The following is a 27,758-nucleotide window of genomic DNA, read 5'->3' on the forward strand; positions in this document are numbered from 1 at the left end:
TTTTGATTTTCATTTCTTCACTTCCTTTATCTCTCCTCGCCCATTTTCCTACGTGCCATCATTTAATTCCTGACAACCAGATAGAGAGACACGCTCTTTGTTTGTTTGTAAACAGTTTGAGTTGAGCTGCCACAAGGCTATTAGTGTGACCCCATTGAACAATATTTCCTTGTTCACTCTTAGTGACCACAACAGGCCGGTATTTCCTGTGAACCGTAAGGCCAGGCGGCCACTGGCTGACGCTAAACGGAGTCTGACAATATATTGGCGTTTGTTTGCCGCTGGAGAGCTTAAGCAGAAGTGTTTTTAACAGAGCAGGTTGTTGGGGTGTGTAACGTTTTGCAACCGAGTGGTTGAAACTGAAACCATTGCATAGTTTAAGGGAAAGCTTGATATAAATATTCAAAGTAAGGAAGGTACAGAATTATCAAAGCAAATTACTGCAGTGCAGAATTCCTGTGTCAAAGAGCCGGCACAGGCACAACGGGCCAAGTGGCCTTGTGCGCTTAAACCTCTGTTTCAACATTGTCACGCAGGTGGGTCGAACAGGTGGGTGAAAATCCTCTGTGTAAAATGTCATTAGATTTTTTGACAGAAACACAGATTACCTCCTTGCTGGTTGTGGAACCTTGATGCGTGCAAAGTGTCTGTCTCATTTTCGATATTACAACAGTGATGAGGCATCAAAAAAAGTATGTCATTGCTGTGAAGTGATTTGGGACACCCTGAGGTTATGCAAGGTCCTCTAGGAATGCACGTCTTTATCTCCCTCCTTGCTTTAGTTGGAAAAGTGTAGTAGGAGATGACACTGTTCCCAGAAGGAATAAGTGATGGACATTTTAGAGGAGGTTTAGTTATTATAGCATCCTCCACCCTCCCGCTTGTGATGAGGATGGCAGTCGTTGGTGTAAAAAGCACGCAATGTGAGCTCCTTTGATAGGATGAAGCTTTGCCTTGAAGAACTATGGATAATACACTGCACGTGCATAAACTCATCCAGCTAGTGTTTATTTTGCCCATTTGTACTCAACCAGTGTTAGCCTTTCACCACCAGTTAGCTGGAACAAATTCAGTGAGCAGTTGCTACGTGGTTGGCAGTAAAGTGAATAGCAAGTCCAGAACTGGGTGGGACAAAGGCAGTGGGTTTTGACGTTTGCATTCTTTTATTCTACTTTGCCACCTATGATGAAAATGAAGGAAGAATTCACTGCCTGAAAGGGTAATGGACGTAGGTTCAATAGAAACTTACAAAAAGATATTGGATACATGATGAAAAAGCAACAAGTAGCAGAGTTGGGGAAAGATTATGGGAATGAGCCTCACTGGATGGCTCTTAGAGCTAGCAAATTATCTCTGAATACTGAGACCTCCTTGATAAGCTGAGACTTCAGGAAGCAATCTGACCTGGAGATACACATTAGCATTCTTCTCAGCCATATGTGGCTTGAGTGTGACTGAGACGTCAGCAGCTGCGAGACTCGGATTGTCAATGTTAATCCTCCGGATGGGACACTGGACCCAAGGACCACTGTTGACCTCTCAGTGAAGTTAGAAGTCTCACAACAGCAGGTTAAAGTCCCAACAGGTTTATTTGGGATCATGACCCGTCGGAGCGCTGCTCCTTCATCAGGTCAGTCATCACTCACCTGATGAAGGAGCGGCGCTCCGAAAGCTCATGATTCCTAATAAACCTGTTGGACTTTTAACCTGGTGTTGTGAGACTTCTGACTGCACCCACCCCAGTCCAACGCCGGCATCTCCATCTCATGGCTCTCACTGAAGTGCACAGGGCATTGAGCTGATGTTTGAAGTAAAGTAGGAGAGCTCTCCCTGGCCTCCTGGCCAATAATGCTCCCACTTGCATCAACATTTTTTAAAAAAAGGCTATCCAGTCACCATCGTGTTGCTGTTTCTAGAATCTTGCTGTGCGCAAATTGGCTGCTGTGTTTCTTACACTACAGTACTGACGGAACTGCAAAAGTGTTTCATTGACTGTAAAGCACAGGGATGCCGCAAGATCAAAAGTGATGCTGTATAGATGCAAGTTTCGTGACTGGCTGCAATTAGTATGGAAGTGACCTTGCAATGTATGTTTCACGCACCACTTGAATTCAAGCTGTGGCAGCATTGCACTGTTTCTGCACCTGCGGACATCACAGAAACTTGCTGAGCATGCTTTCCACACGAGATAACTACAGAGACTCACTAACTCTAGGATGCAAGATAACCCCTGGCAAGCGGCAGGTGTCTCACAATACCAGGTTAAAGTCCAACAGGTTTATTTGGCAGCACAAGCTTTCGGACTCTTGCTCCTTCATCAGGAGCGAGACTCCGAAAGCTTGTGCTGCCAAATAAACCTGTTGGACTTTAACCTGGTATTGTGAGACTTATTAATGTGCTTACCCCAGTCCAACGCTGGCATCTCCACATCAAGAGGCAGGTGCCCATGTCGGAAATGCCAATAACAAGTTTCTGGTCTGTGTCACACTTAGAACATTACCAACATGCTAACTCTTCATGGCAGTGCTCAGATTAACCTTTCAGAATGCATAAGGGGACGTTTCAAATTAAGTGGTAATCCTTGGAGGTCAACGTGACGATAGGGTCCGGAGCTACAAGGGGCAGTGTTAATGAAGACTAAATCTTTGGGGAATGGTGTGTACATGGGATGGTAATACCCAGGGGTCAATGTGTTAATGCGGACAGTAACTCTAGGGGTCAGTGTGTTAATGGGGACAGCAACTCTAGGGGTCAGTGTGTTAATGCGGACAGTAACTCTCGGGGTCAGTGTGTTAATGCGGACAGTAACTCTAGGGGTCAGTGTGTTAATGCGGACAGTAACTCTCGGGGTCAGTGTGTTATGCGGACAGTAACTATAGGGGTCAGTGTGTTAATGGGGACAGTAACTCTAGGGGTCAGTGTGTTAATGGGGACAGTAACTCTCGGTGTCAGTGTGTTAATGGAGACAGTAACTCTCGGTGTCAGTGTGTTAATGGAGACAGTAACTATAGGGGTCAGTGTGTTAATGGGGACAGTAACTCTCGGGGTCAGTGTGTTAATGGGGACAGTAACTCGAGGGGTCAGTGTGTTAATGGGGACAGTAACTCTCGGGGTCAGTGTGTTAATGGGGACAGTAACTCGAGGGGTCAGTGTGTTAATGGGGGCAGTAACTCCAGGGGTCAGTGTGTTAATGGGGACAGTAACTCCAGGGGTCAGTGTGTTAATGGGGACAGTAACCCGAGGGGTCAGTGTGTTAATGGGGACAGTAACACTCGGGGTCAGCGTGTTAATGGGGACGGTATCTCTCGGCGTCAGTATGTTAATGGGGACAGTCACTCTCGGGGTCAAAGAACAGTACAGCACAGGAAACAGGCCCTTCGGCCCTCCAAGCCTGTGCCGCTCCTTGGTCCAACTAGACCAATCGTTTGTATCCCTCCATTCCCAGGCTGCTCATGTGACTATCCAGGCAAGTCTTAAACGATGTCAGCGTGCCTGCCTCCACCACCCTACTTGGCAGCGCATTCCAGGCCCCCACCACCTTCTGTGTAAAAAAACGTCCCTCTGATGTCTGAGTTATACTTCGCCCCTCTCAGCTTGAGCCCGTGACCCCTCGTGATCATCACCTCCGACCTGGGAAAAAGCTTCCCACTGTTCACCCTATCTATACCCTTCATAATCTTGTATACCTCTATTAGATCTCCCCTCATTCTCCGTCTTTCCAAGGAGAACAACCCCAGTCTACCCAATCTCTCCTCATAGCTAAGACCCTCCATACCAGGCAACATCCTGGTAAACCTTCTCTGCACCCTCTCCAATGCCTCCACGTCCTTCTGGTAGTGCGGCGACCAGAACTGGACGCAGTACTCCAAATGTGGCCTAACCAGCGTTCCATACAGCTGCATCATCAGACTCCAGCTTTTATACTCTATACCCCGTCCTATAAAGGCAAGCATACCATATGCCTTCTTCACCACCTTCTCAGGGTCATTGTGTTAATGGGGACAGTCACTCGAGGGGTCAGTGTGTTAATGGGGACAGTCACTCGAGGGGTCAGTGTGTTAATGGGGACAGTAACTCTCGGGGTCAGTGTGTTAATGGGGACAGTAACTCCAGGCGGTCAGTGTGTTAATGGTCACTGTTACTCTAGGGGTCAGCGTGTTCTTTGGACAGTAACTCACAGGGTCAGTGTGTTAATGGGGACAGTAACTCTTGGGGTCAGTGTGTTAATGGGGACAGTAACTCTCGGGGTCAGTGTGTTAATGGGGACAGTAACTCTCTGGGTCAGTGTGTTAATGGGGACAGGAACTCTCTGGGTCAGTAGGTTAATGGGGACAGTAACTCTAGGGGTCAGTGTGTTTACGGGGACAGTATCTCGAGGGGTCAGTGTGCTAATGGGGTTAGTGACTCTAGGGGTCAGTGTGTTAATGGGACCATTACTCATGGGGTCAAAAGAACAAAGAACAATACAGCACAGGAACAGGCCCTTCGGCCCTCCAAGCCTGCACCGATCACATGTTCCTAACTAGACCATCTGTTTGTATCCCTCTATTCCCAGTCTGTTCATGTGGCTATCTAGATAAGTCTTAAATGATCCTAGCGTGTCTGCCTCAACCACCTTGCTTGGTAGTACATTCCAGGCCCCCACCACCCTCTGTTTAAAAAAGTCCCCCGCATATCCGTATTGAACCATGCCTCCCTTACCTTGAACTTGTGACCCCTTGTGTTTGTCATTTCTGACCTGGGAAAAAACTTCCAACTGTTCACCCTATCGATGCCCTTCATAATTTGATAAACTTCTATTAGGTCGCCCCTCAACCTCCGTCTTTCCACGATAGGAACAACCCTAGTTTACTCAATCTCACCTCATAGCTAATACCCTCCATACCAGGCAACATCCTAGTAAACCTTTTCTGCACTCTCTCCAAAGCCTCAACGTCCTTCTGGTAGTGTGGTGACCAGAACTGGACGCAGTATTCCAGATGTGGCCTAACTAACATTCTATATAACTGCAACATCATATGCCAACTTTTATACTCTATGCCCCGTCCAATAAAGGCAAGCATGCCATATGCCTTCACCACCTTCTCCACCTGTGCTGCCACCTTTAAGGATCTGTGTACTTGCACACCCAAATCCCTCTGTGTCTATACTCCTGATGGTTCTGCCATTTATTGTATAGCTCCCCCCTGCATTAGATCTACCAAAATGCATCACTTCGCATTTATCTGGATTAAATTCCATCTGCCATTTCTCCGCCCAATGTTCCAGCCTATCTATATCCTGCTGTATTCTCTGACAATGTTCATCACTATCCGCAACACCAGCAATCTTTGTGTCGTCCGCAAACTTACTAATCAGACCAGCTACATCTTCTTCCAAATCATTTATATTTATCACAAAGAGCAGAGGTCCCAGTACAGAGCCCTGCGGTACACCACTAGTCACAGACCTCCAATCAGAAAATGACCCCTCCACTGCTACCCTCTGTCTTCTATGGCCAAGCCAGTTCTGTACCCATCTAGCTAGTTCACCTTTGATCCTGTGAGATTTAACCTTTTGCACCAGCCTGCCATGAGGGACCTTGTCAAATGCTTTACTAAAATCCATGTAGACGACATCCACGGCCCATCCCTCGTCGATCATTTTTGTCACCTCCTCAAAAAACTCAACCAAATTTGTGAGGCATGACTTCCCTCGTATACAGCCATGTTGTCTATCGATATTGAGACTATTCAGTTTGAAATGTGTATAGATCCTATCTCTAAGAATCTTCAACAATTTCCCTACCACGGACGTCAAGCTCACTGGCCTATAATTACCCGGGTTATACTTGCTACCCTTCTTAAATAACAGGACCACATTTGCTATCCTCTGGGACCTCACTTGTACTCCACTCCATTTCCACTCCATCTGACGAGGGAGCAGCGCTCCGAAAGCTAATGGCATTTGCTACCAAATAAACCTGTTGGACTTTAACCTGGTGTTGTTAAAACTCTTACTGTGTTTACCTCACCTGTGTCCAATGAAGAAACAAAGATTTCTGTTAGAGGCCCAGCAATTTCATCTCTTGTCTCTCTCAAATCTAGGACAGATGCCATCTGGCCCTGGGGATTTGTCTACCTTAATCCTTCCTATAACACTTCCTCCCTTGTAATTGAGATTTGTTCTAACGGGTCTACACATCCCTCTGAGACACTACCAATCAATGTGTCCCTCTCCTTTGTGAATACTGATGCAAAGTATTCATTTAGGATCTCACCTATTTCCTCGGGTTTGAAGCATAATTCCCCATCTTTGTTCTTGAGAAGTCCAACTCTTTCTCTGACAGCCCTCTTGTTCCTAACATATGTATAAAATGCCTTGGAATTCTCCTTAATCCTGTCTGCCAAGGACATTTCGTGACCCCTTTTTGCCCTTCTAACTCCCTGTTTGAGTTATTTTCTACTTTCTCTGTATTCCTCCAGTGCTTCATCTGTTTTTAGCTGCCTGGACCTCATGTATGCCTCTTTTTTTCTTTTTGATTAGACCCACAATTTCCCTGGTTATCCACGGCTCTCGAATCCTACCTTTCCTGTCCTTCCTTTTTACAGGCACATGCCTGTCCTGCACTCCTATCAACTGCTCCTTAAAAGACACCCACATGCCAGATGTGGATTTACTCTCGAACAGCCTCTCCCAATCAACAGCCACCAAATCCTGCCTAATCAGGCTGTAGTTAGCCTTCCCCCAATTCAGCACCTTACCCATAGGACAACACTCAGCCTTTTTCATGACCATCCGAAAGTTTACAGAATTGTGGTCACTGTTCGCCACATGTTCCCCCACTGAAACTTTGATGACCTGACCGGGCTCATTCCCCAGTACTAGGTCCAGTATAGCCCACTCTCTAGTTGGACTATCAACATATTGTTCCAAGGAACCTTCCTGGACACATTTTACAAATTCCTCCCCGTCCGGACCCCCAGCCCTAAGGGATTTCCAGTCTATATGAGGGAAATTAAAGTCCTCCACTACAACAACCCTATTTTTTCTACACCTGTCCAGAATCTCCTTACATATCCGTTCCTCCACTTCCCGTGGGCTGTTGGGAGGCCTGTAGTATACCCCCAGCATAGTGACTGCGCCCTTCCTGTTTCTGAGCTCCACCCACAGTGACTCGTTACATGATCCTTCCAAATTGTCCACCCTCTGTACCGCTGTAATATGCTCCCTAACCAGTATTGCTACTCCCCCACCTCTTCTAGCTCCTCCTCTGTCTCGCCTAAAACACTTATACCCCGGAATATTCAGCTGCCAGTCCTGTCCTTTTAACCAAGTCTCTGTCATTGCAACTACATCCAAATTCCGCGCATGCATTAAGGCTCCAAGTTCATCTGTCTTGCCCATTACGCTCCTTGCATTGAAGCAGATGCACTCCAGACCTCCAGGCCCACTGAGTTCATCCTCCCCCAGATTGCTCTTCCTCTTAGGGTAGCCTTGTCTTGGCCCCATGCTTGTCCCCAGTCTCTACGCTTGCTGACCTATTGTTCTGATTCCCACCCCCCTGCCACATTAGTTTAAACCCAGCCGAACCACACTAGCAAACCTCCCAGCCAGGATATTGGTGCCCCTCCAGTTCGGGCGTAACCCGTCCTCCTTGTACAGGTCCCATCCTCCCTGGAAGACTTCCCAGTGATCCACGAATCTGAAACCCTCCCTCCTGCACCAGTTCTTTAGCCACGTGTTCAGCTGCACAATCTCCCTGTTCTGAGCCTCACTAGCACGTGGCACGGGGAGTAATCCAGAGATTGCTACCCTAGAGGTCCTGGTTTTTAGCCTTCTACCTAACTCCCTACATTGCTCTTGCAGTACTCCCCTGCTCTTTTTGCCTACGTCATTGTGTTACCGAGGACAGTAACTCTTGGGGTTAGTGACTCTTGGGGTCAGTGTGTTAATGGGGACAGTAACTCTTGGGGTCAGTGTGTTAATGGTGAGTAACTCTAGGAGCAAGTGTGTTAATAGGGACAGTGACTCGGGGTCAGTGTGTTAATGGGTACAGTAACTCTAGGGATCAGTGTGTTAATGGGGACAATAATTCCATGGGTCAGTGTGTTAATGGGACCCGTAACACTCGGGTTCAGTGTGTTAATGGGGGCAGTAACTCTTAGGGTCAGTGTGTTAATGGAGACAGTAGCTCTCGGGGTCTGTATGTTTAATGGGTCAGTAATTCTAGGGGTCAGTGTGTTAATGGGCACAGTAACTCCAGGGGTCAGTATGTTAGTGGGGGCAGTAACTCTCGGAGTCGGTGTGTTATTGGGACAGCAACTGTCGGGGTCAGTGTGTTAATGGGGTCAGTAACTCTCAGGGTCAGTGTGTTAATGGGGACAGTAACCCTCGGTCAGTGTGCGGGAAATTGAGGAGCAAAATATGTAAGGAGATTACAGATAGCTCCAAGAAAAATAGGATGGTAATAGTCGGAGATTTTAATTTTCCCAACATTGACTGGGACAGCCATAGTATTGGAGGGTTGGATGGAAAGAAATTTGTTGGGTGTATTCAGGAGGAATTTCTTAGTCAGTATGTGGATGGCCCAATTAGAGAGGGGGCAAAACCTGACCTCTTGGGAAATAAGGAAGGGCAGGTGACAGAAGTGTTAGTGAGGGGTCACTTTGGGACCAGTGACCATAATTCTATTAGTTTTAAGATAGCTATGGAGAATGATAGGTCTGTTCCAAAAGTTAATATTCTAAATTGGGGCAAGGCCAATTTTGATAGTATCAGACAGGAACTTTCAAAAGTTAATTGGGGGAGTCTGTGGGAAGGCAAAGGGACGTCTGGTAAGTGGCAAGCTTTCAAAAGTGTGTTAACCAGGGTTCAGGGTAAACACGCTCCTCTTCTGGCAGAAATCGGGAACCTTGGATGACTCGGGATATTGAGGCCCTGGTCAAGAAGCAGAAAGAGGCACATGTGCATAGACAGCTGGGATCAAGTGAATCTCTTGAAGAGTATAGGGGGTGTAGGAGTAGAGTTAAGAGAGAAATCAGGAGGGCAAAAAGGGGACACGAGATTGTTTTGGCAGATAAGGCAAAGGAGAATCCAAAGAGCTTCTACAAATACATAAAGGGCAAAAGAGTAACAAGGGAGAAAGTAGAGCCTCTTAAGGATCAACAAGGTAATCTATGTGTGGATCCACAAGGGATGGGTGAGATCCTAAATGAATATTTCTCATCAGTATTTACTGTTGAGAAAAGCATGGATGTTAGGGAACTTGGGGAAATAAATAGTGATGTCTTGAGGAGTAGACATATTACAGAGAAGGAGGTGCTGGAAGTCTTAAAGCGCATCAAGGTAGATAAATCTGCGGGACCTGATGAGGTATATCCCAGGACGTTGTGGGAGGCCAGGGAGGAAATTGCGGGTCCCCTAGCTGAGATATTTGAATCATCGATAGTCACGGCTGAGGTGCCTGAAGATTGCAGAGTGGCAAATGTTGTGCCTTTGTTTAAAAAGGGCTGCAGGGAAAAGCCTGGGAACTGCAGGCCAGTGAGCCTCACATCTGTGGTGGGTAAATTGTTGGAAGGTATTTTGAGAGACAGGATCTACAGGTATTTAGAGACGCAAGGACTGATTAGGGACAGTCGGCATGGCTTTATGAGTGGAAAATCGTGTCTCTCAAATTTGATAGAGTTTTTTGAAGGGGTAACCAAGAAGGTAGATGAGGGCAGTGCAGTTGATGTTGTCTACATGGACTTTAGCAAGGCCTTGACAAGGTACTACATGGTAGGTTGTTGCATAAAGTTAAATCTCACGGGATCCAGGGTGAGGTATCTAAAGGGATACAAAATTGGCTTCTTGACAGAAACCAGAGGGTGTTTGTAGAGAGTTGTTTTTCAAACTGGAGGCCTGTGACCAGTGGTGTGCCTCAGGGATCAGTGCTGGGCCCACTGTTGTTTGTCATTGATATCAATGATTTGGATGAGAATGTAGGGGGCATGGTTAATAAGTTTGCAGATGACACCAAGATTGGTGGCATGGTGGACAGTGAGGAAGGTTATCTCCAATTGCAGCAGGATCTTGATCAATTGGGCCAGTGGGCTGGCAAATGGCAGATGGAGTTTAATTTAGACAAATGCGAGGTAATGCATTTTGGTAGATTTAACCAGGGCAGGACTTACTCAGTTAATGGTAGGGCGTTGGGGAGAGTTACAGAACAAAGAGATCCAGGTGTACATGTTCATAGCTCCTTGAAAGTGGAGTCACAGGTGGGCAGAGTGGTGAAGAAGGCATTCGGCATGCTTGGTTTCATCGGTCAGAACATTAAATACAGGAGTTGGGACGTCTTGTTGAAGTTGTACAAGACATTGGTAAGGCCACACTTGGAATACTGTGTGCAATTCTGGTCACCCTAATTTAGAAAGGATATTATTAAACTAGAAAGAGTGCAGAAAAGATTTACTAGGATGCTACCGGGACTTGATGGATTGAGTTATAAGGAGAGGCTGGATAGACTGGGACTTTTTTCTCTGGAGCGTAGGAGGCTGAGGGGTGATCTTATAGAGGACTACAAAATAATGAGGGGCATAGACAGGGGAGACAGTCAATATCTTTTCCCAAAGATAGGGGAGTCTAAAACTAGAGGGCATAGGTTTAAGGTGAGAGGGGAGAGATACAAAGGTGTCCAGAGGGGCAATTCTTTCACACAGAGGGTGGTGAGTGTCTGGAACAAGCTGCCAGAGGTAGTAGAAGCGGGTACAATTTTATCTTTTAAAAGGCATTTAGATAGTTACATGGGTACAATGGGTATAGAGGGATATGGGCCAAATGCGTGCAATTAGGATTAGTTTAGGGGTTTTAAAAAAAAGGGCAGCATGGACAAGTTGGGCCGAAGGGCCCGTTTCCATGCTGTAAACCTCTGACTCCATGACTGTAACTTTAGGGGTCAGTGTGTTATTGGGGACAGTAACTCTCGGGGTCATTGTGTTAGCGGGGACAGTAACTCTCGGGGTCAGTGTGTTAATGGGGACAGTAACTCTCGGGGTCAGTGTGTTAGCGGGGACAGTAACTCTCGGTCAGTGTGTTAATGGGGACAGTAACTCTCGGGGTCAGTGTGTTAATGGGGACAGTAACTCGAGGGGTCAGTGTGTTAGCGGGGACAGTAACTCTCGGTCAGTGTGTTAATGGGGACAGTAACTCGAGGGGTCAGTGTGTTAATGGGGACAGTAACTCTAGGGGTCAGTGTGTTAGTGGGGACAGTAACTCTAGGGGTCAGTGTGTTAGTGGGGACAGTAACTCGAGGGGTCAGTGTGTTAATGGGGGACAGTAACTCTCGGGGTCAGTGTGTTAGTGGGGACAGTAACTCTAGGGGTCAGTGTGTTAATGGAGACAGTAACTCTCGGGGTCAGTGTGTTAATGGAGACAGTAACTCTCAGGGTCAGTGTGTTAATGGGGACAGTAACTCTAGGGTCAGTGTGTTAATGGGGGACAGTAACTCTAGGGGTCAGTGTGTTAATGGGGACAGTAACTCGAGGGGTCAGTGTGTTAATGGAGACAGTAACTCTAGGGTCAGTGTGTTAATGGAGACAGTAACTCTCGGGGTCAGTGTGTTAATGGAGACAGTAACTCTCAGGGTCAGTGTGTTAATGGGGACAGTAACTCTAGGGTCAGTGTGTTAATGGGGGACAGTAACTCTAGGGGTCAGTGTGTTAATGGAGACAGTAACTCTAGGGGTCAGTGTGTTAATGGAGACAGTAACTCTAGGGGTCAGTGTGTTAATGGAGACAGTAACTCTAGGGGTCAGTGTGTTAATGGGGACAGTAACTCTAGGGGTCAGTGTGTTAATGGAGACAGTAACTCTAGGGGTCAGTGTGTTAATGGAGACAGTAACTCTCGGGGTCAGTGTGTTAATGGAGACAGTAACTCTCGGGGTCAGTGTGTTAATGGGGACAGTAACTCTCGGGGTCAGTGTGTTAATGGGGGACAGTAACTCTAGGGTCAGTGTGTTAATGGGGACAGTAACTCTAGGGGTCAGTGTGTTAATGGGGGACAGTAACTCTAGGGTCAGTGTGTTAATGGAGACAGTAACTCTAGGGTCAGTGTGTTAATGGGGACAGTAACTCTAGGATCAGTGTGTTAATGGAGACAGTAACTCTAGGGTCAGTGTGTTAATGGGGACAGTAACTCTAGGGGTCAGTGTGTTAATGGAGACAGTAACTCTAGGGGTCAGTGTGTTAATGGGGACAGTAACTCGGGGTCAGTGTGATAATGGGGACAGTAACTCTCGGGTTCAGTGTGTTAATGGGGACAGTAACTCTAGGGGTCAGTGTGTTAATGGGGACAGTAACTCTAGGGGTCAGTGTGTTAATGGGGACAGTAACTCGGGGTCAGTGTGATAATGGGGACAGTAACTCTCGGTCAGTGTGATAATGGGGACAGTAACTCTCGGGATCAGTGTGTTAATGGGGACAATAATACTTGGGGTCAGTGTGTTAATGGGGGCAGTAACTCTCGGTGTCAGTGTGTTAATGGAGACACTAACTCTCGGTCAGTGTGTTAATGGAGACACTAACTCTCGGTCAGTGTGTTAATGGGGACAGTAACTCTCGGTCAGTGTGTTAATGGGGACAGTAACTCTCGGGTTCAGTGTGTTAATGGGGACAGTAACTCTAGGGGTCAGTGTGTAAATGGGGACAGTAACTCTCGGGGTCAGTGTGATAATGGGGACAGTAACTCTCGGTCAGTGTGTTAATGGGGACAGTAACTCTCGGGATCAGTGTGATAATGGGGACAGGAACTCTCGGGATCAGTGTGTTAATGGGGACAGGAACTCTCGGGGTCAGTGTGTTAATGGGGACAGTAATACTTGGGGTCAGTGTGTTAATGGGGGCAGTAACTCTCGGGGTCAGTGTGTTAATGGGGACAGTAACTCTCGGGGTCAGTGTGTTAATGGGGACAGTAACTCTAGGGGTCAGTGTGTTAATGGGGACAGTAACTATAGGGGTCAGTGTGTTAATGGAGACAGTATCTCTCGGGGTCAGTGTGTTAACGGGGACAGTAACTCTAGGTCAGTGTGTTAATGGGGACAGTAACTCTCGGGGTCAGTGTGTTAATGGGGACAGTAACTCTAGGGTCAGTGTGTTAATGGAGACAGTAACTCTCGGGGTCAGTGTGTTAATGGAGACACTAACTCTCGGGGTCAGTGTGTTAATGGGGACAGTAACTCTCGGTCAGTGTGTTAATGGGGACAGTAACTCTCGGGTTCAGTGTGTTAATGGGGACAGTAACTCTAGGGGTCAGTGTGTAAATGGGGACAGTAACTCTCGGGGTCAGTGTGATAATGGGGACAGTAACTCTCGGTCAGTGTGTTAATGGGGACAGTAACTCTCGGGATCAGTGTGATAATGGGGACAGGAACTCTCGGGATCAGTGTGTTAATGGGGACAGTAACTCTCGGGGTCAGTGTGTTAATGGGGACAGTAACTCTCGGGGTCAGTGTGTTAATGGGGACAGTAACTCTCGGGGTCAGTGTGTTAATGGGGACAGTAACTCTCGGGGTCAGTGTGTTAATGGGGACAGTAACTCTAGGGTCAGTGTGTTAATGGGGACAGTAACTCTCGGGGTCAGTGTGTTAATGGAGACACTAACTCTCGGGGTCAGTGTGTTAATGGGGACAGTAACTCTCGGTCAGTGTGTTAATGGGGACAGTAACTCTCGGGTTCAGTGTGTTAATGGGGACAGTAACTCTAGGGGTCAGTGTGTAAATGGGGACAGTAACTCTCGGGGTCAGTGTGATAATGGGGACAGTAACTCTCGGTCAGTGTGTTAATGGGGACAGTAACTCTCGGGATCAGTGTGATAATGGGGACAGGAACTCTCGGGATCAGTGTGTTAATGGGGACAGTAACTCTCGGGGTCAGTGTGTTAATGGGGACAGTAACTCTCGGGGTCAGTGTGTTAATGGGGACAGTAACTCTCGGGGTCAGTGTGTTAATGGGGACAGTAACTCTCGGGGTCAGTGTGTTAATGGGGACAGTAACTCTCAGGATCAGTGTGTTAATGGGGACAGTAATACTTGGGGTCAGTGTGTTAATGGGGGCAGTAACTCTGGGTCAGTGTGTTAATGGGGACAGTAACTCTCGGGGTCAGTGTGTTAATGGGGACAGTAACTATAGGGGTCAGTGTGTTAATGGGGACAGTAACTATAGGGGTCAGTGTGTTAATGGAGACAGTAACTCTCGGGGTCAGTGTGTTAATGGAGACAGTAACTCTAGGGTCAGTGTGTTAATGGGGACAGTAACTCTCGGGATCAGTGTGTTAATGGGGACAGTAACCCCAGGTGTCAGTCTGTTAATGGGGACAGTAACTCTCGGTCAGTGTGTTAATGGGGACAGTAACTCGAGGGGTCAGTGTGTTAATGGAGACAGTAACTCTCGGGGTCAGTGTGTTAATGGGGACAGTAACTCTCGGTCAGTGTGTTAATGGGGACAGTAACTCGAGGGGTCAGTGTGTTAATGGAGACAGTAACTCTCGGGGTCAGTGTGTTAATGGGGACAGCAACTCTAGGGTCAGTGTGTTAATGGAGACAGTAACTCTCAGGGTCAGTGTGTTAATGGAGACAGTAACTCTCAGGGTCAGTGTGTTAATGGGGACAGTAACTCTAGGGTCAGTGTGTTAATGGAGACAGTAACTCTCGGGGTCAGTGTGTTAATGGAGACAGTAACTCTCAGGGTCAGTGTGTTAATGGGGACAGTAACTCTCGGGGTCAGTGTGTTAATGGAGACAGTTACTCTAGGGGTCAGTGTGTTAATGGAGACAGTTACTCTAGGGGTCAGTGTGTTAATGGAGACAGTAACTCTCGGGGTCAGTGTGTTAATGGAGACAGTTACTCTAGGGGTCAGTGTGTTAATGGAGACAGTAACTCTCGGGGTCAGTGTGTTAATGGAGACAGTAACTCTCAGGGTCAGTGTGTTAATGGGGACAGTAACTCTCAGGGTCAGTGTGTTAATGGGGACAGTAACTCTAGGGTCAGTGTGTTAATGGGGACAGTAACTCTCAGGGTCAGTGTGTTAATGGGGGACAGTAACTCTAGGGGTCAGTGTGTTAATGGAGACAGTTACTCTAGGGGTCAGTGTGTTAATGGAGACAGTAACTCTCGGGGTCAGTGTGTTAATGGAGACAGTAACTCTCAGGGTCAGTGTGTTAATGGGGACAGTAACTCTAGGGTCAGTGTGTTAATGGGGGACAGTAACTCTAGGGTCAGTGTGTTAATGGAGACAGTAACTCTAGGGTCAGTGTGTTAATGGGGACAGTAACTCTAGGATCAGTGTGTTAATGGGGGACAGTAACTCTAGGGGTCAGTGTGTTAATGGGGGACAGTAACTCTAGGGGTCAGTGTGTTAATGGGGACAGTAACTCTCGGTCAGTGTGTTAATGGGGACAGTAACTCTAGGGTCAGTGTGTTAATGGGGGACAGTAACTCTAGGGTCAGTGTGTTAATGGAGACAGTAACTCTAGGGTCAGTGTGTTAATGGGGACAGTAACTCTAGGATCAGTGTGTTAATGGGGGACAGTAACTCTAGGATCAGTGTGTTAATGGGGGACAGTAACTCTAGGGTCAGTGTGTTAATGGAGACAGTAACTCTAGGGTCAGTGTGTTAATGGGGACAGTAACTCTAGGGGTCAGTGTGTTAATGGGGGACAGTAACTCTAGGGTCAGTGTGTTAATGGGGGACAGTAACTCTAGGGGTCAGTGTGTTAATGGAGACAGTAACTCTAGGGGTCAGTGTGTTAATGGAGACAGTAACTCTCGGGGTCAGTGTGTTAATGGGGACAGTAACTCTCGGGGTCAGTGTGTTAATGGAGACAGTAACTCTCGGGGTCAGTGTGTTAATGGAGACAGTAACTCTCGGGGTCAGTGTGTTAATGGGGGACAGTAACTCTCGGGGTCAGTGTGTTAATGGGGACAGTAACTCTCGGGGTCAGTGTGTTAATGGGGACAGTAACTCTAGGGCCAGTGTGTTAATGGAGACAGTAACCCTAGGGTCAGTGTGTTAATGGGGACAGTAACTCTAGGATCAGTGTGTTAATGGAGACAGTAACTCTAGGGTCAGTGTGTTAATGGGGACAGTAACTCTAGGGGTCAGTGTGTTAATGGAGACAGTAACTCTAGGGGTCAGTGTGTTAATGGGGACAGTAACTCGGGGTCAGTGTGATAATGGGGACAGTAACTCTCGGGTTCAGTGTGTTAATGGGGACAGTAACTCTAGGGGTCAGTGTGTTAATGGGGACAGTAACTCTAGGGGTCAGTGTGTTAATGGGGACAGTAACTCGGGGTCAGTGTGATAATGGGGACAGTAACTCTCGGTCAGTGTGATAATGGGGACAGTAACTCTCGGGATCAGTGTGTTAATGGGGACAATAATACTTGGGGTCAGTGTGTTAATGGGGGCAGTAACTCTGGGTCAGTGTGTTAATGGGGACAGTAACTCTCGGGGTCAGTGTGTTAATGGGGACAGTAACTCTCGGGGTCAGTGTGTTAATGGGGACAATAATACTTGGGGTCAGTGTGTTAATGGGGGCAGTAGCTCTGGGTCAGTGTGTTAATGGGGACAGTAACTCTCGGTGTCAGTGTGTTAATGGAGACACTAACTCTCGGGTTCAGTGTGTTAATGGAGACACTAACTCTCGGTCAGTGTGTTAATGGAGACACTAACTCTCGGTCAGTGTGTTAATGGGGACAGTAACTCTCGGTCAGTGTGTTAATGGGGACAGTAACTCTCGGGTTCAGTGTGTTAATGGGGACAGTAACTCTAGGGGTCAGTGTGTAAATGGGGACAGTAACTCTCGGGGTCAGTGTGATAATGGGGACAGTAACTCTCGGTCAGTGTGTTAATGGGGACAGTAACTCTCGGGATCAGTGTGATAATGGGGACAGGAACTCTCGGGATCAGTGTGTTAATGGGGACAGGAAGTCTCGGGGTCAGTGTGTTAATGGGGACAGTAATACTTGGGGTCAGTGTGTTAATGGGGGCAGTAACTCTCGGGGTCAGTGTGTTAATGGGGACAGTAACTCTCGGGGTCAGTGTGTTAATGGGGACAGTAACTCTAGGGGTCAGTGTGTTAATGGGGACAGTAACTATAGGGGTCAGTGTGTTAATGGAGACAGTATCTCTCGGGGTCAGTGTGTTAACGGGGACAGTAACTCTAGGTCAGTGTGTTAATGGGGACAGTAACTCTCGGGGTCAGTGTGTTAATGGGGACAGTAACTCTAGGGTCAGTGTGTTAATGGAGACAGTAACTCTCGGGGTCAGTGTGTTAATGGAGACACTAACTCTCGGGGTCAGTGTGTTAATGGGGACAGTAACTCTCGGTCAGTGTGTTAATGGGGACAGTAACTCTCGGGTTCAGTGTGTTAATGGGGACAGTAACTCTAGGGGTCAGTGTGTAAATGGGGACAGTAACTCTCGGGGTCAGTGTGATAATGGGGACAGTAACTCTCGGTCAGTGTGTTAATGGGGACAGTAACTCTCGGGATCAGTGTGATAATGGGGACAGGAACTCTCGGGATCAGTGTGTTAATGGGGACAGTAACTCTCGGGGTCAGTGTGTTAATGGGGACAGTAACTCTCGGGGTCAGTGTGTTAATGGGGACAGTAACTCTCGGGGTCAGTGTGTTAATGGGGACAGTAACTCTCGGGGTCAGTGTGTTAATGGGGACAGTAACTCTAGGGTCAGTGTGTTAATGGGGACAGTAACTCTCGGGGTCAGTGTGTTAATGGAGACACTAACTCTCGGGGTCAGTGTGTTAATGGGGACAGTAACTCTCGGTCAGTGTGTTAATGGGGACAGTAACTCTCGGGTTCAGTGTGTTAATGGGGACAGTAACTCTAGGGGTCAGTGTGTAAATGGGGACAGTAACTCTCGGGGTCAGTGTGATAATGGGGACAGTAACTCTCGGTCAGTGTGTTAATGGGGACAGTAACTCTCGGGATCAGTGTGATAATGGGGACAGGAACTCTCGGGATCAGTGTGTTAATGGGGACAGTAACTCTCGGGGTCAGTGTGTTAATGGGGACAGTAACTCTCGGGGTCAGTGTGTTAATGGGGACAGTAACTCTCGGGGTCAGTGTGTTAATGGGGACAGTAACTCTCGGGGTCAGTGTGTTAATGGGGACAGTAACTCTCAGGATCAGTGTGTTACTGGGGAGAGTAATACTTGGGGTCAGTGTGTTAATGGGGGCAGTAACTCTGGGTCAGTGTGTTAATGGGGACAGTAACTCTCGGGGTCAGTGTGTTAATGGGGACAGTAACTATAGGGGTCAGTGTGTTAATGGGGACAGTAACTATAGGGGTCAGTGTGTTAATGGGGACAGTAACTCTAGGGGTCAGTGTGTTAATGGAGACAGTAACTCTCGGGGTCAGTGTGTTAATGGAGACAGTAACTCTAGGGTCAGTGTGTTAATGGGGACAGTAACTCTCGGGATCAGTGTGTTAATGGGGACAGTAACCCCAGGTGTCAGTCTGTTAATGGGGACAGTAACCCCAGGTGTCAGTCTGTTAATGGGGACAGTAACTCTCGGTCAGTGTGTTAATGGGGACAGTAACTCGAGGGGTCAGTGTGTTAATGGAGACAGTAACTCTCGGGGTCAGTGTGTTAATGGGGACAGTAACTCTCAGGGTCAGTGTGTTAATGGAGACAGTAACTCTCAGGGTCAGTGTGTTAATGGGGACAGTAACTCTAGGGTCAGTGTGTTAATGGGGACAGTAACTCTCAGGGTCAGTGTGTTAATGGGGACAGTAACTCTAGGGTCAGTGTGTTAATGGGGGACAGTAACTCTAGGGTCAGTGTGTTAATGGGGGACAGTAACTCTAGGGGTCAGTGTGTTAATGGAGACAGTAACTCTCGGGGTCAGTGTGTTAATGGGGACAGTAACTCTCAGGGTCAGTGTGTTAATGGGGACAGTAACTCTAGGGTCAGTGTGTTAATGGGGGACAGTAACTCTAGGGGTCAGTGTGTTAATGGAGACAGTAACTCTAGGGTCAGTGTGTTAATGGAGACAGTAACTCTAGGGTCAGTGTGTTAATGGGGACAGTAACTCTAGGATCAGTGTGTTAATGGGGGACAGTAACTCTAGGGGTCAGTGTGTTAATGGGGGACAGTAACTCTAGGGTCAGTGTGTTAATGGGGGACAGTAACTCTAGGGGTCAGTGTGTTAATGGAGACAGTAACTCTAGGGGTCAGTGTGTTAATGGAGACAGTAACTCTCGGGGTCAGTGTGTTAATGGAGACAGTAACTCTCGGGGTCAGTGTGTTAATGGAGACAGTAACTCTCGGGGTCAGTGTGTTAATGGGGACAGTAACTCTCGGGGTCAGTGTGTTAATGGGGACAGTAACTCTAGGGCCAGTGTGTTAATGGAGACAGTAACTCTAGGGTCAGTGTGTTAATGGGGACAGTAACTCTAGGATCAGTGTGTTAATGGAGACAGTAACTCTCGGGTTCAGTGTGTTAATGGGGACAGTAACTCTAGGGGTCAGTGTGTTAATGGGGACAGTAACTCTAGGGGTCAGTGTGTTAATGGGGACAGTAACTCGGGGTCAGTGTGATAATGGGGACAGTAACTCTCGGTCAGTGTGATAATGGGGACAGTAACTCTCGGGATCAGTGTGTTAATGGGGACAATAATACTTGGGGTCAGTGTGTTAATGGGGACAGTAACTCTGGGTCAGTGTGTTAATGGGGACAGTAACTCTCGGGGTCAGTGTGTTAATGGGGACAGTAACTCTCGGGGTCAGTGTGTTAATGGGGACAATAATACTTGGGGTCAGTGTGTTAATGGGGGCAGTAGCTCTGGGTCAGTGTGTTAATGGGGACAGTAACTCTCGGTGTCAGTGTGTTAATGGAGACACTAACTCTCGGGTTCAGTGTGTTAATGGAGACACTAACTCTCGGTCAGTGTGTTAATGGAGACACTAACTCTCGGTCAGTGTGTTAATGGGGACAGTAACTCTCGGTCAGTGTGTTAATGGGGACAGTAACTCTCGGGTTCAGTGTGTTAATGGGGACAGTAACTCTAGGGGTCAGTGTGTAAATGGGGACAGTAACTCTCGGGGTCAGTGTGATAATGGGGACAGTAACTCTCGGTCAGTGTGTTAATGGGGACAGTAACTCTCGGGATCAGTGTGATAATGGGGACAGGAACTCTCGGGATCAGTGTGTTAATGGGGACAGGAACTCTCGGGGTCAGTGTGTTAATGGGGACAGTAATACTTGGGGTCAGTGTGTTAATGGGGGCAGTAACTCTCGGGGTCAGTGTGTTAATGGGGACAGTAACTCTCGGGGTCAGTGTGTTAATGGGGACAGTAACTCTAGGGGTCAGTGTGTTAATGGGGACAGTAACTATAGGGGTCAGTGTGTTAATGGAGACAGTAACTCTCGGGGTCAGTGTGTTAACGGGGACAGTAACTCCCGGGGTCAGTGTGTTAATGGGGACAGTAACTCTCGGGGTCAGTGTGTTAATGGGGACAGTAACTCTCGGGGTCAGTGTGTTAATGGGGACAGTAACTCTCGGGGTCAGTGTGTTAATGGGGACAGTAACTCTCGGGGTCAGTGTGTTAATGGAGACAGTAACTCTCGGGGTCAGTGTGTTAATGGAGACACTAACTCTCGGGGTCAGTGTGTTAATGGGGACAGTAACTCTCGGTCAGTGTGTTAATGGGGACAGTAACTCTCGGGTTCAGTGTGTTAATGGGGACAGTAACTCTAGGGGTCAGTGTGTAAATGGGGACAGTAACTCTCGGGGTCAGTGTGATAATGGGGACAGTAACTCTCGGTCAGTGTGTTAATGGGGACAGTAACTCTCGGGATCAGTGTGATAATGGGGACAGGAACTCTCGGGATCAGTGTGTTAATGGGGACAGTAACTCTCGGGGTCAGTGTGTTAATGGGGACAGTAACTCTCGGGGTCAGTGTGTTAATGGGGACAGTAACTCTCGGGGTCAGTGTGTTAATGGGGACAGTAACTCTCGGGGTCAGTGTGTTAATGGGGACAGTAACTCTAGGGTCAGTGTGTTAATGGGGACAGTAACTCTCGGGGTCAGTGTGTTAATGGAGACACGAACTCTCGGGGTCAGTGTGTTAATGGGGACAGTAACTCTCGGTCAGTGTGTTAATGGGGACAGTAACTCTCGGGTTCAGTGTGTTAATGGGGACAGTAACTCTAGGGGTCAGTGTGTAAATGGGGACAGTAACTCTCGGGGTCAGTGTGATAATGGGGACAGTAACTCTCGGTCAGTGTGTTAATGGGGACAGTAACTCTCGGGATCAGTGTGATAATGGGGACAGGAACTCTCGGGATCAGTGTGTTAATGGGGACAGTAACTCTCGGGGTCAGTGTGTTAATGGGGACAGTAACTCTCGGGGTCAGTGTGTTAATGGGGACAGTAACTCTCGGGGTCAGTGTGTTAATGGGGACAGTAACTCTCGGGGTCAGTGTGTTAATGGGGACAGTAACTCTCAGGATCAGTGTGTTAATGGGGACAGTAATACTTGGGGTCAGTGTGTTAATGGGGGCAGTAACTCTGGGTCAGTGTGTTAATGGGGACAGTAACTCTCGGGGTCAGTGTGTTAATGGGGACAGTAACTATAGGGGTCAGTGTGTTAATGGGGACAGTAACTATAGGGGTCAGTGTGTTAATGGGGACAGTAACTCTAGGGGTCAGTGTGTTAATGGAGACAGTAACTCTCGGGGTCAGTGTGTTAATGGAGACAGTAACTCTAGGGTCAGTGTGTTAATGGGGACAGTAACTCTCGGGATCAGTGTGTTAATGGGGACAGTAACCCCAGGTGTCAGTCTGTTAATGGGGACAGTAACCCCAGGTGTCAGTCTGTTAATGGGGACAGTAACTCTCGGTCAGTGTGTTAATGGGGACAGTAACTCGAGGGGTCAGTGTGTTAATGGAGACAGTAACTCTCGGGGTCAGTGTGTTAATGGGGACAGTAACTCTCAGGGTCAGTGTGTTAATGGGGACAGTAACTCTAGGGTCAGTGTGTTAATGGGGGACAGTAACTCTAGGGGTCAGTGTGTTAATGGGGGACAGTAACTCTAGGGTCAGTGTGTTAATGGGGGACAGTAACTCTAGGGGTCAGTGTGTTAATGGAGACAGTAACTCTCGGGGTCAGTGTGTTAATGGAGACAGTAACTCTCAGGGTCAGTGTGTTAATGGGGACAGTAACTCTAGGGTCAGTGTGTTAATGGGGGACAGTAACTCTAGGGTCAGTGTGTTAATGGAGACAGTAACTCTAGGGTCAGTGTGTTAATGGGGACAGTAACTCTAGGATCAGTGTGTTAATGGGGGACAGTAACTCTAGGGGTCAGTGTGTTAATGGGGGACAGTAACTCTAGGGTCAGTGTGTTAATGGGGGACAGTAACTCTAGGGGTCAGTGTGTTAATGGGGGACAGTAACTCTAGGGTCAGTGTGTTAATGGGGGACAGTAACTCTAGGGTCAGTGTGTTAATGGGGGACAGTAACTCTAGGGTCAGTGTGTTAATGGGGGACAGTAACTCTAGGGGTCAGTGTGTTAATGGAGACAGTAACTCTCGGGGTCAGTGTGTTAATGGAGACAGTAACTCTCGGGGTCAGTGTGTTAATGGAGACAGTAACTCTCAGGGTCAGTGTGTTAATGGGGACAGTAACTCTAGGGGTCAGTGTGTTAATGGGGACAGTAACTCTAGGGGTCAGTGTGTTAATGGGGGACAGTAACTCTAGGGTCAGTGTGTTAATGGAGACAGTAACTCTAGGGTCAGTGTGTTAATGGGGACAGTAACTCTAGGATCAGTGTGTTAATGGAGACAGTAACTCTAGGGTCAGTGTGTTAATGGGGACAGTAACTCTAGGGGTCAGTGTGTTAATGGGGGACAGTAACTCTAGGGTCAGTGTGTTAATGGAGACAGTAACTCTAGGGTCAGTGTGTTAATGGAGACAGTAACTCTAGGGGTCAGTGTGTTAATGGGGACAGTAACTCTCGGGGTCAGTGTGTTAATGGGGGACAGTAACTCTAGGGTCAGTGTGTTAATGGAGACAGTAACTCTAGGGTCAGTGTGTTAATGGAGACAGTAACTCTCGGGGTCAGTGTGTTAATGGGGGACAGTAACTCTAGGGTCAGTGTGTTAATGGAGACAGTAACTCTAGGGTCAGTGTGTTAATGGGGACAGTAACTCTAGGGTCAGTGTGTTAATGGAGACAGTAACTCTAGGGTCAGTGTGTTAATGGGGACAGTAACTCTAGGATCAGTGTGTTAATGGAGACAGTAACTCTAGGGTCAGTGTGTTAATGGGGACAGTAACTCTAGGGGTCAGTGTGTTAATGGAGACAGTAACTCTAGGGGTCAGTGTGTTAATGGGGACAGTAACTCGGGGTCAGTGTGATAATGGGGACAGTAACTCTCGGGTTCAGTGTGTTAATGGGGACAGTAACTCTAGGGGTCAGTGTGTTAATGGGGACAGTAACTCTAGGGGTCAGTGTGTTAATGGGGACAGTAACTCGGGGTCAGTGTGATAATGGGGACAGTAACTCTCGGTCAGTGTGATAATGGGGACAGTAACTCTCGGGATCAGTGTGTTAATGGGGACAATAATACTTGGGGTCAGTGTGTTAATGGGGGCAGTAACTCTGGGTCAGTGTGTTAATGGGGACAGTAACTCTCGGGGTCAGTGTGTTAATGGGGACAGTAACTCTCGGGGTCAGTGTGTTAATGGGGACAATAATACTTGGGGTCAGTGTGTTAATGGGGGCAGTAACTCTGGGTCAGTGTGTTAATGGGGACAGTAACTCTCGGTGTCAGTGTGTTAATGGAGACACTAACTCTCGGGTTCAGTGTGTTAATGGAGACACTAACTCTCGGTCAGTGTGTTAATGGAGACACTAACTCTCGGTCAGTGTGTTAATGGGGACAGTAACTCTCGGTCAGTGTGTTAATGGGGACAGTAACTCTCGGGTTCAGTGTGTTAATGGGGACAGTAACTCTAGGGGTCAGTGTGTAAATGGGGACAGTAACTCTCGGGGTCAGTGTGATAATGGGGACAGTAACTCTCGGTCAGTGTGTTAATGGGGACAGTAACTCTCGGGATCAGTGTGATAATGGGGACAGGAACTCTCGGGATCAGTGTGTTAATGGGGACAGGAACTCTCGGGGTCAGTGTGTTAATGGGGACAGTAATACTTGGGGTCAGTGTGTTAATGGGGGCAGTAACTCTCGGGGTCAGTGTGTTAATGGGGACAGTAACTCTCGGGGTCAGTGTGTTAATGGGGACAGTAACTCTAGGGGTCAGTGTGTTAATGGGGACAGTAACTCTCGGGGTCAATGTGTTAATGGGGACAGTATCTCTCGGGGTCAGTGTGTTAACGGGGACAGTAACTCTCGGGGTCAGTGTGTTAATGGGGACAGTAACTCTCGGGGTCAGTGTGTTAATGGGGACAGTAACTCTAGGGTCAGTGTGTTAATGGGGACAGTAACTCTCGGGGTCAGTGTGTTAATGGAGACACTAACTCTCGGGGTCAGTGTGTTAATGGGGACAGTAACTCTCGGTCAGTGTGTTAATGGGGACAGTAACTCTCGGGTTCAGTGTGTTAATGGGGACAGTAACTCTAGGGGTCAGTGTGTAAATGGGGACAGTAACTCTCGGGGTCAGTGTGATAATGGGGACAGTAACTCTCGGTCAGTGTGTTAATGGGGACAGTAACTCTCGGGATCAGTGTGATAATGGGGACAGGAACTCTCGGGATCAGTGTGTTAATGGGGACAGTAACTCTCGGGGTCAGTGTGTTAATGGGGACAGTAACTCTCGGGGTCAGTGTGTTAATGGGGACAGTAACTCTCGGGGTCAGTGTGTTAATGGGGACAGTAACTCTCGGGGTCAGTGTGTTAATGGGGACAGTAACTCTAGGGTCAGTGTGTTAATGGGGACAGTAACTCTCGGGGTCAGTGTGTTAATGGGGACAGTAACTCTCGGTCAGTGTGTTAATGGGGACAGTAACTCTCGGGTTCAGTGTGTTAATGGGGACAGTAACTCTAGGGGTCAGTGTGTAAATGGGGACAGTAACTCTCGGGGTCAGTGTGATAATGGGGACAGTAACTCTCGGTCAGTGTGTTAATGGGGACAGTAACTCTCGGGATCAGTGTGATAATGGGGACAGGAACTCTCGGGATCAGTGTGTTAATGGGGACAGTAACTCTCGGGGTCAGTGTGTTAATGGGGACAGTAACTCTCGGGGTCAGTGTGTTAATGGGGACAGTAACTCTCGGGGTCAGTGTGTTAATGGGGACAGTAACTCTCGGGGTCAGTGTGTTAATGGGGACAGTAACTCTCAGGATCAGTGTGTTAATGGGGACAGTAATACTTGGGGTCAGTGTGTTAATGGGGGCAGTAACTCTGGGTCAGTGTGTTAATGGGGACAGTAACTCTCGGGGTCAGTGTGTTAATGGGGACAGTAACTACAGGGGTCAGTGTGTTAATGGGGACAGTAACTATAGGGGTCAGTGTGTTAATGGAGACAGTAACTCTCGGGGTCAGTGTGTTAATGGAGACAGTAACTCTCGGGGTCAGTGTGTTAATGGAGACAGTAACTCTCAGGGTCAGTGTGTTAATGGGGACAGTAACTCTCGGGGTCAGTGTGTTAATGGGGACAGTAACTCTCGGGATCAGTGTGTTAATGGGGACAGTAACCCCAGGTGTCAGTCTGTTAATGGGGACAGTAACTCTAGGGGTCAGTGTGTTAATGGGGACAGTAACTCTAGGGTCAGTGTGTTAATGGGGACAGTAACTCTCGGGATCAGTGTGTTAATGGGGACAGTAACCCCAGGTGTCAGTCTGTTAATGGGGACAGTAACTCTAGGGGTCAGTGTGTTAATGGGGACAGTAATCCTTGGGGTCAGTGTGTTAATGGGGACAGTAACTCTAGGGGTCAGTGTGTTAATGGGGACAGTAACTCTAGGGGTCAGTGTGTTAATGCGGACAGTAACTCCAGGGGTCAGTGTGTTAATGGGGACAGTAACTCTCGGTCAGTGTGTTAATGGGGACAGTAACTCCAGGGGTCAGTGTGTTAATGGGGACAGTAACCCGAGGGGTCAGTGCGTTAATCAGGACAGTAACTCTAGGGGTCAGTGTGTTAATGGGGACAGTAACTCTCTGGGTCAGTGTGTTAATGGGGCAGTAACTCTAGGGGTCAGTGTGTTAATGGGGACAGTCACTCCAGGGGTCAGTGTGTTAATGGGGACAGTAACTCTAGGGGTCAGTGTGTTAATGGGGACAGTAACTCGGGGTCAGTGTGATAATGGGGACAGTAACTCTCGGGGTAAGTGTGTTAATGGGGTCAGTAACTCTAGGGTTCAGTGTGTTAATGGGGACAGTAACTCTCGGTGGTCAGTGTGTTAATGGGGACAGTAACTCTCGGGGTCAGTGTGTTAATGGGGACAGTAACTCTAGGTCAGTGTGTCAATGGAGACAGTAACTCTGGGGGTCAGTGTGTTAATGGGGACAGTAACTCTCGGGGTCAGTGTGTTAATGGGGACAGTAACTCTCGGGGTCAGTGTGTTAATGGGGACAGTAACTCTAGGTCAGTGTGTCAATGGAGTCAGTAACTCTAGGGGTCAGTGTGTTAATGGGGACAGTCACTCTAAGTCAGTGTGTTAATGGGGACAGTAACTCCAGGGGTCAGTGTGTTAATGGGGACAGTAACTCTAGGGACCAGTGTGTTAAAGGGATCAGTAACTAAGAGGTCACTGATAATGGTGACAGTAACTCTAGGATCAGTTTGTTAATGGAGACAGTTACTCTCGGGGTCAGTGTGTTAATGGCGACAGTAACTCTCGAGGTCCGTGTGTTAAAGGGGACAGTAACTCTCGGGGTCAGTGTGTTATTGGGGACAGCAACTGTAAGGGTCTGTGTTATTGGGGACAGTAATTCTCGGATTCAGTGTGTTATTGGGGACAGCAACTGTAAGGGTCTGTGTTATTGGGGACAGTAATTCTCGGATTCAGTGTGTTAATGGGGACAGTAACTCTTGGGGTCAGTGTTAAGGGAGAAAGTCACTCCAGGGGTCTCTTGCGTTGCTGTCCCTGTGAACATGCTAACCCCTTAGGTTGCTGTGCCCATACGCACTGACCCCTTGAGTCACTGTGTCCCTGAACACACTGACCCCTCGAGTTGCTGTGTTAAAGCAGACTCCAGGGGTCAGTATCTTAATGGGGACAGTAACTCTAACTGCAAGGTGACTAGGGGTGAGCGTGTTTCTTGGTGTCAGTGTTCACTGTGTCTTAACCATTATTCTGATTGTATTTTTGGAGACAACTCTGCTCAGTACATGCTTTGAAGTGAGATTTTGTCTCTTGTCAGTGGATAATGAGGATTGGTATATCATGGGTCAGTACTGTCCTGTGACTTATCACTAGCTGGATTGCTACTTGTTCACTCTGCTCCTCTGCCTCAATCCTTAAGCATCGCACTTTGTCATGAGTTTCTTACCAAAATGATCCCTGGGTATTTACGTGCTCCACACTGTGTGGGTGTTGGTCCCAATGTCTCCTTCGCTCTCGCTTGGAAAAGCTTTCCTGGATCTCCAGTGTAATGCTTTGCGTCCTGCCTTGGGTTCAATGAGATGACATTCTTCTCGTCTACAGGGCTAGACTGGTCTGAGGACAGCGAGGAAGAGGAGGAAGACGAACGTGTGCCTCCTTGCCAGTATACATGGACGTTGCGGGACAAGTGGTCAGCTATTCGGCCCGAG

At 47.9% G+C, this 27,758-nt stretch overlaps 1 protein-coding gene across 1 annotated transcript in view; it reads left to right on the forward strand.

The window, feature by feature from the left end:
* The window catches only part of ino80db (INO80 complex subunit Db), a 113,672-nt gene that overhangs the window by 24,837 nt on the left and 61,077 nt on the right, over positions 1–27,758 (forward strand). Inside the window, exon 4 of the mRNA XM_078228922.1 lies at positions 27,652–27,757. Within this exon, the coding sequence (XP_078085048.1) occupies positions 27,652–27,757 (106 nt within the window). The remainder of the gene's footprint in view (positions 1–27,651; position 27,758) is intronic.

This window comes from Mustelus asterias, chromosome 14 (genome assembly GCF_964213995.1).
Source record: "Mustelus asterias chromosome 14, sMusAst1.hap1.1, whole genome shotgun sequence".
Classification (NCBI taxonomy): Eukaryota; Metazoa; Chordata; class Chondrichthyes; order Carcharhiniformes; family Triakidae; genus Mustelus; species Mustelus asterias.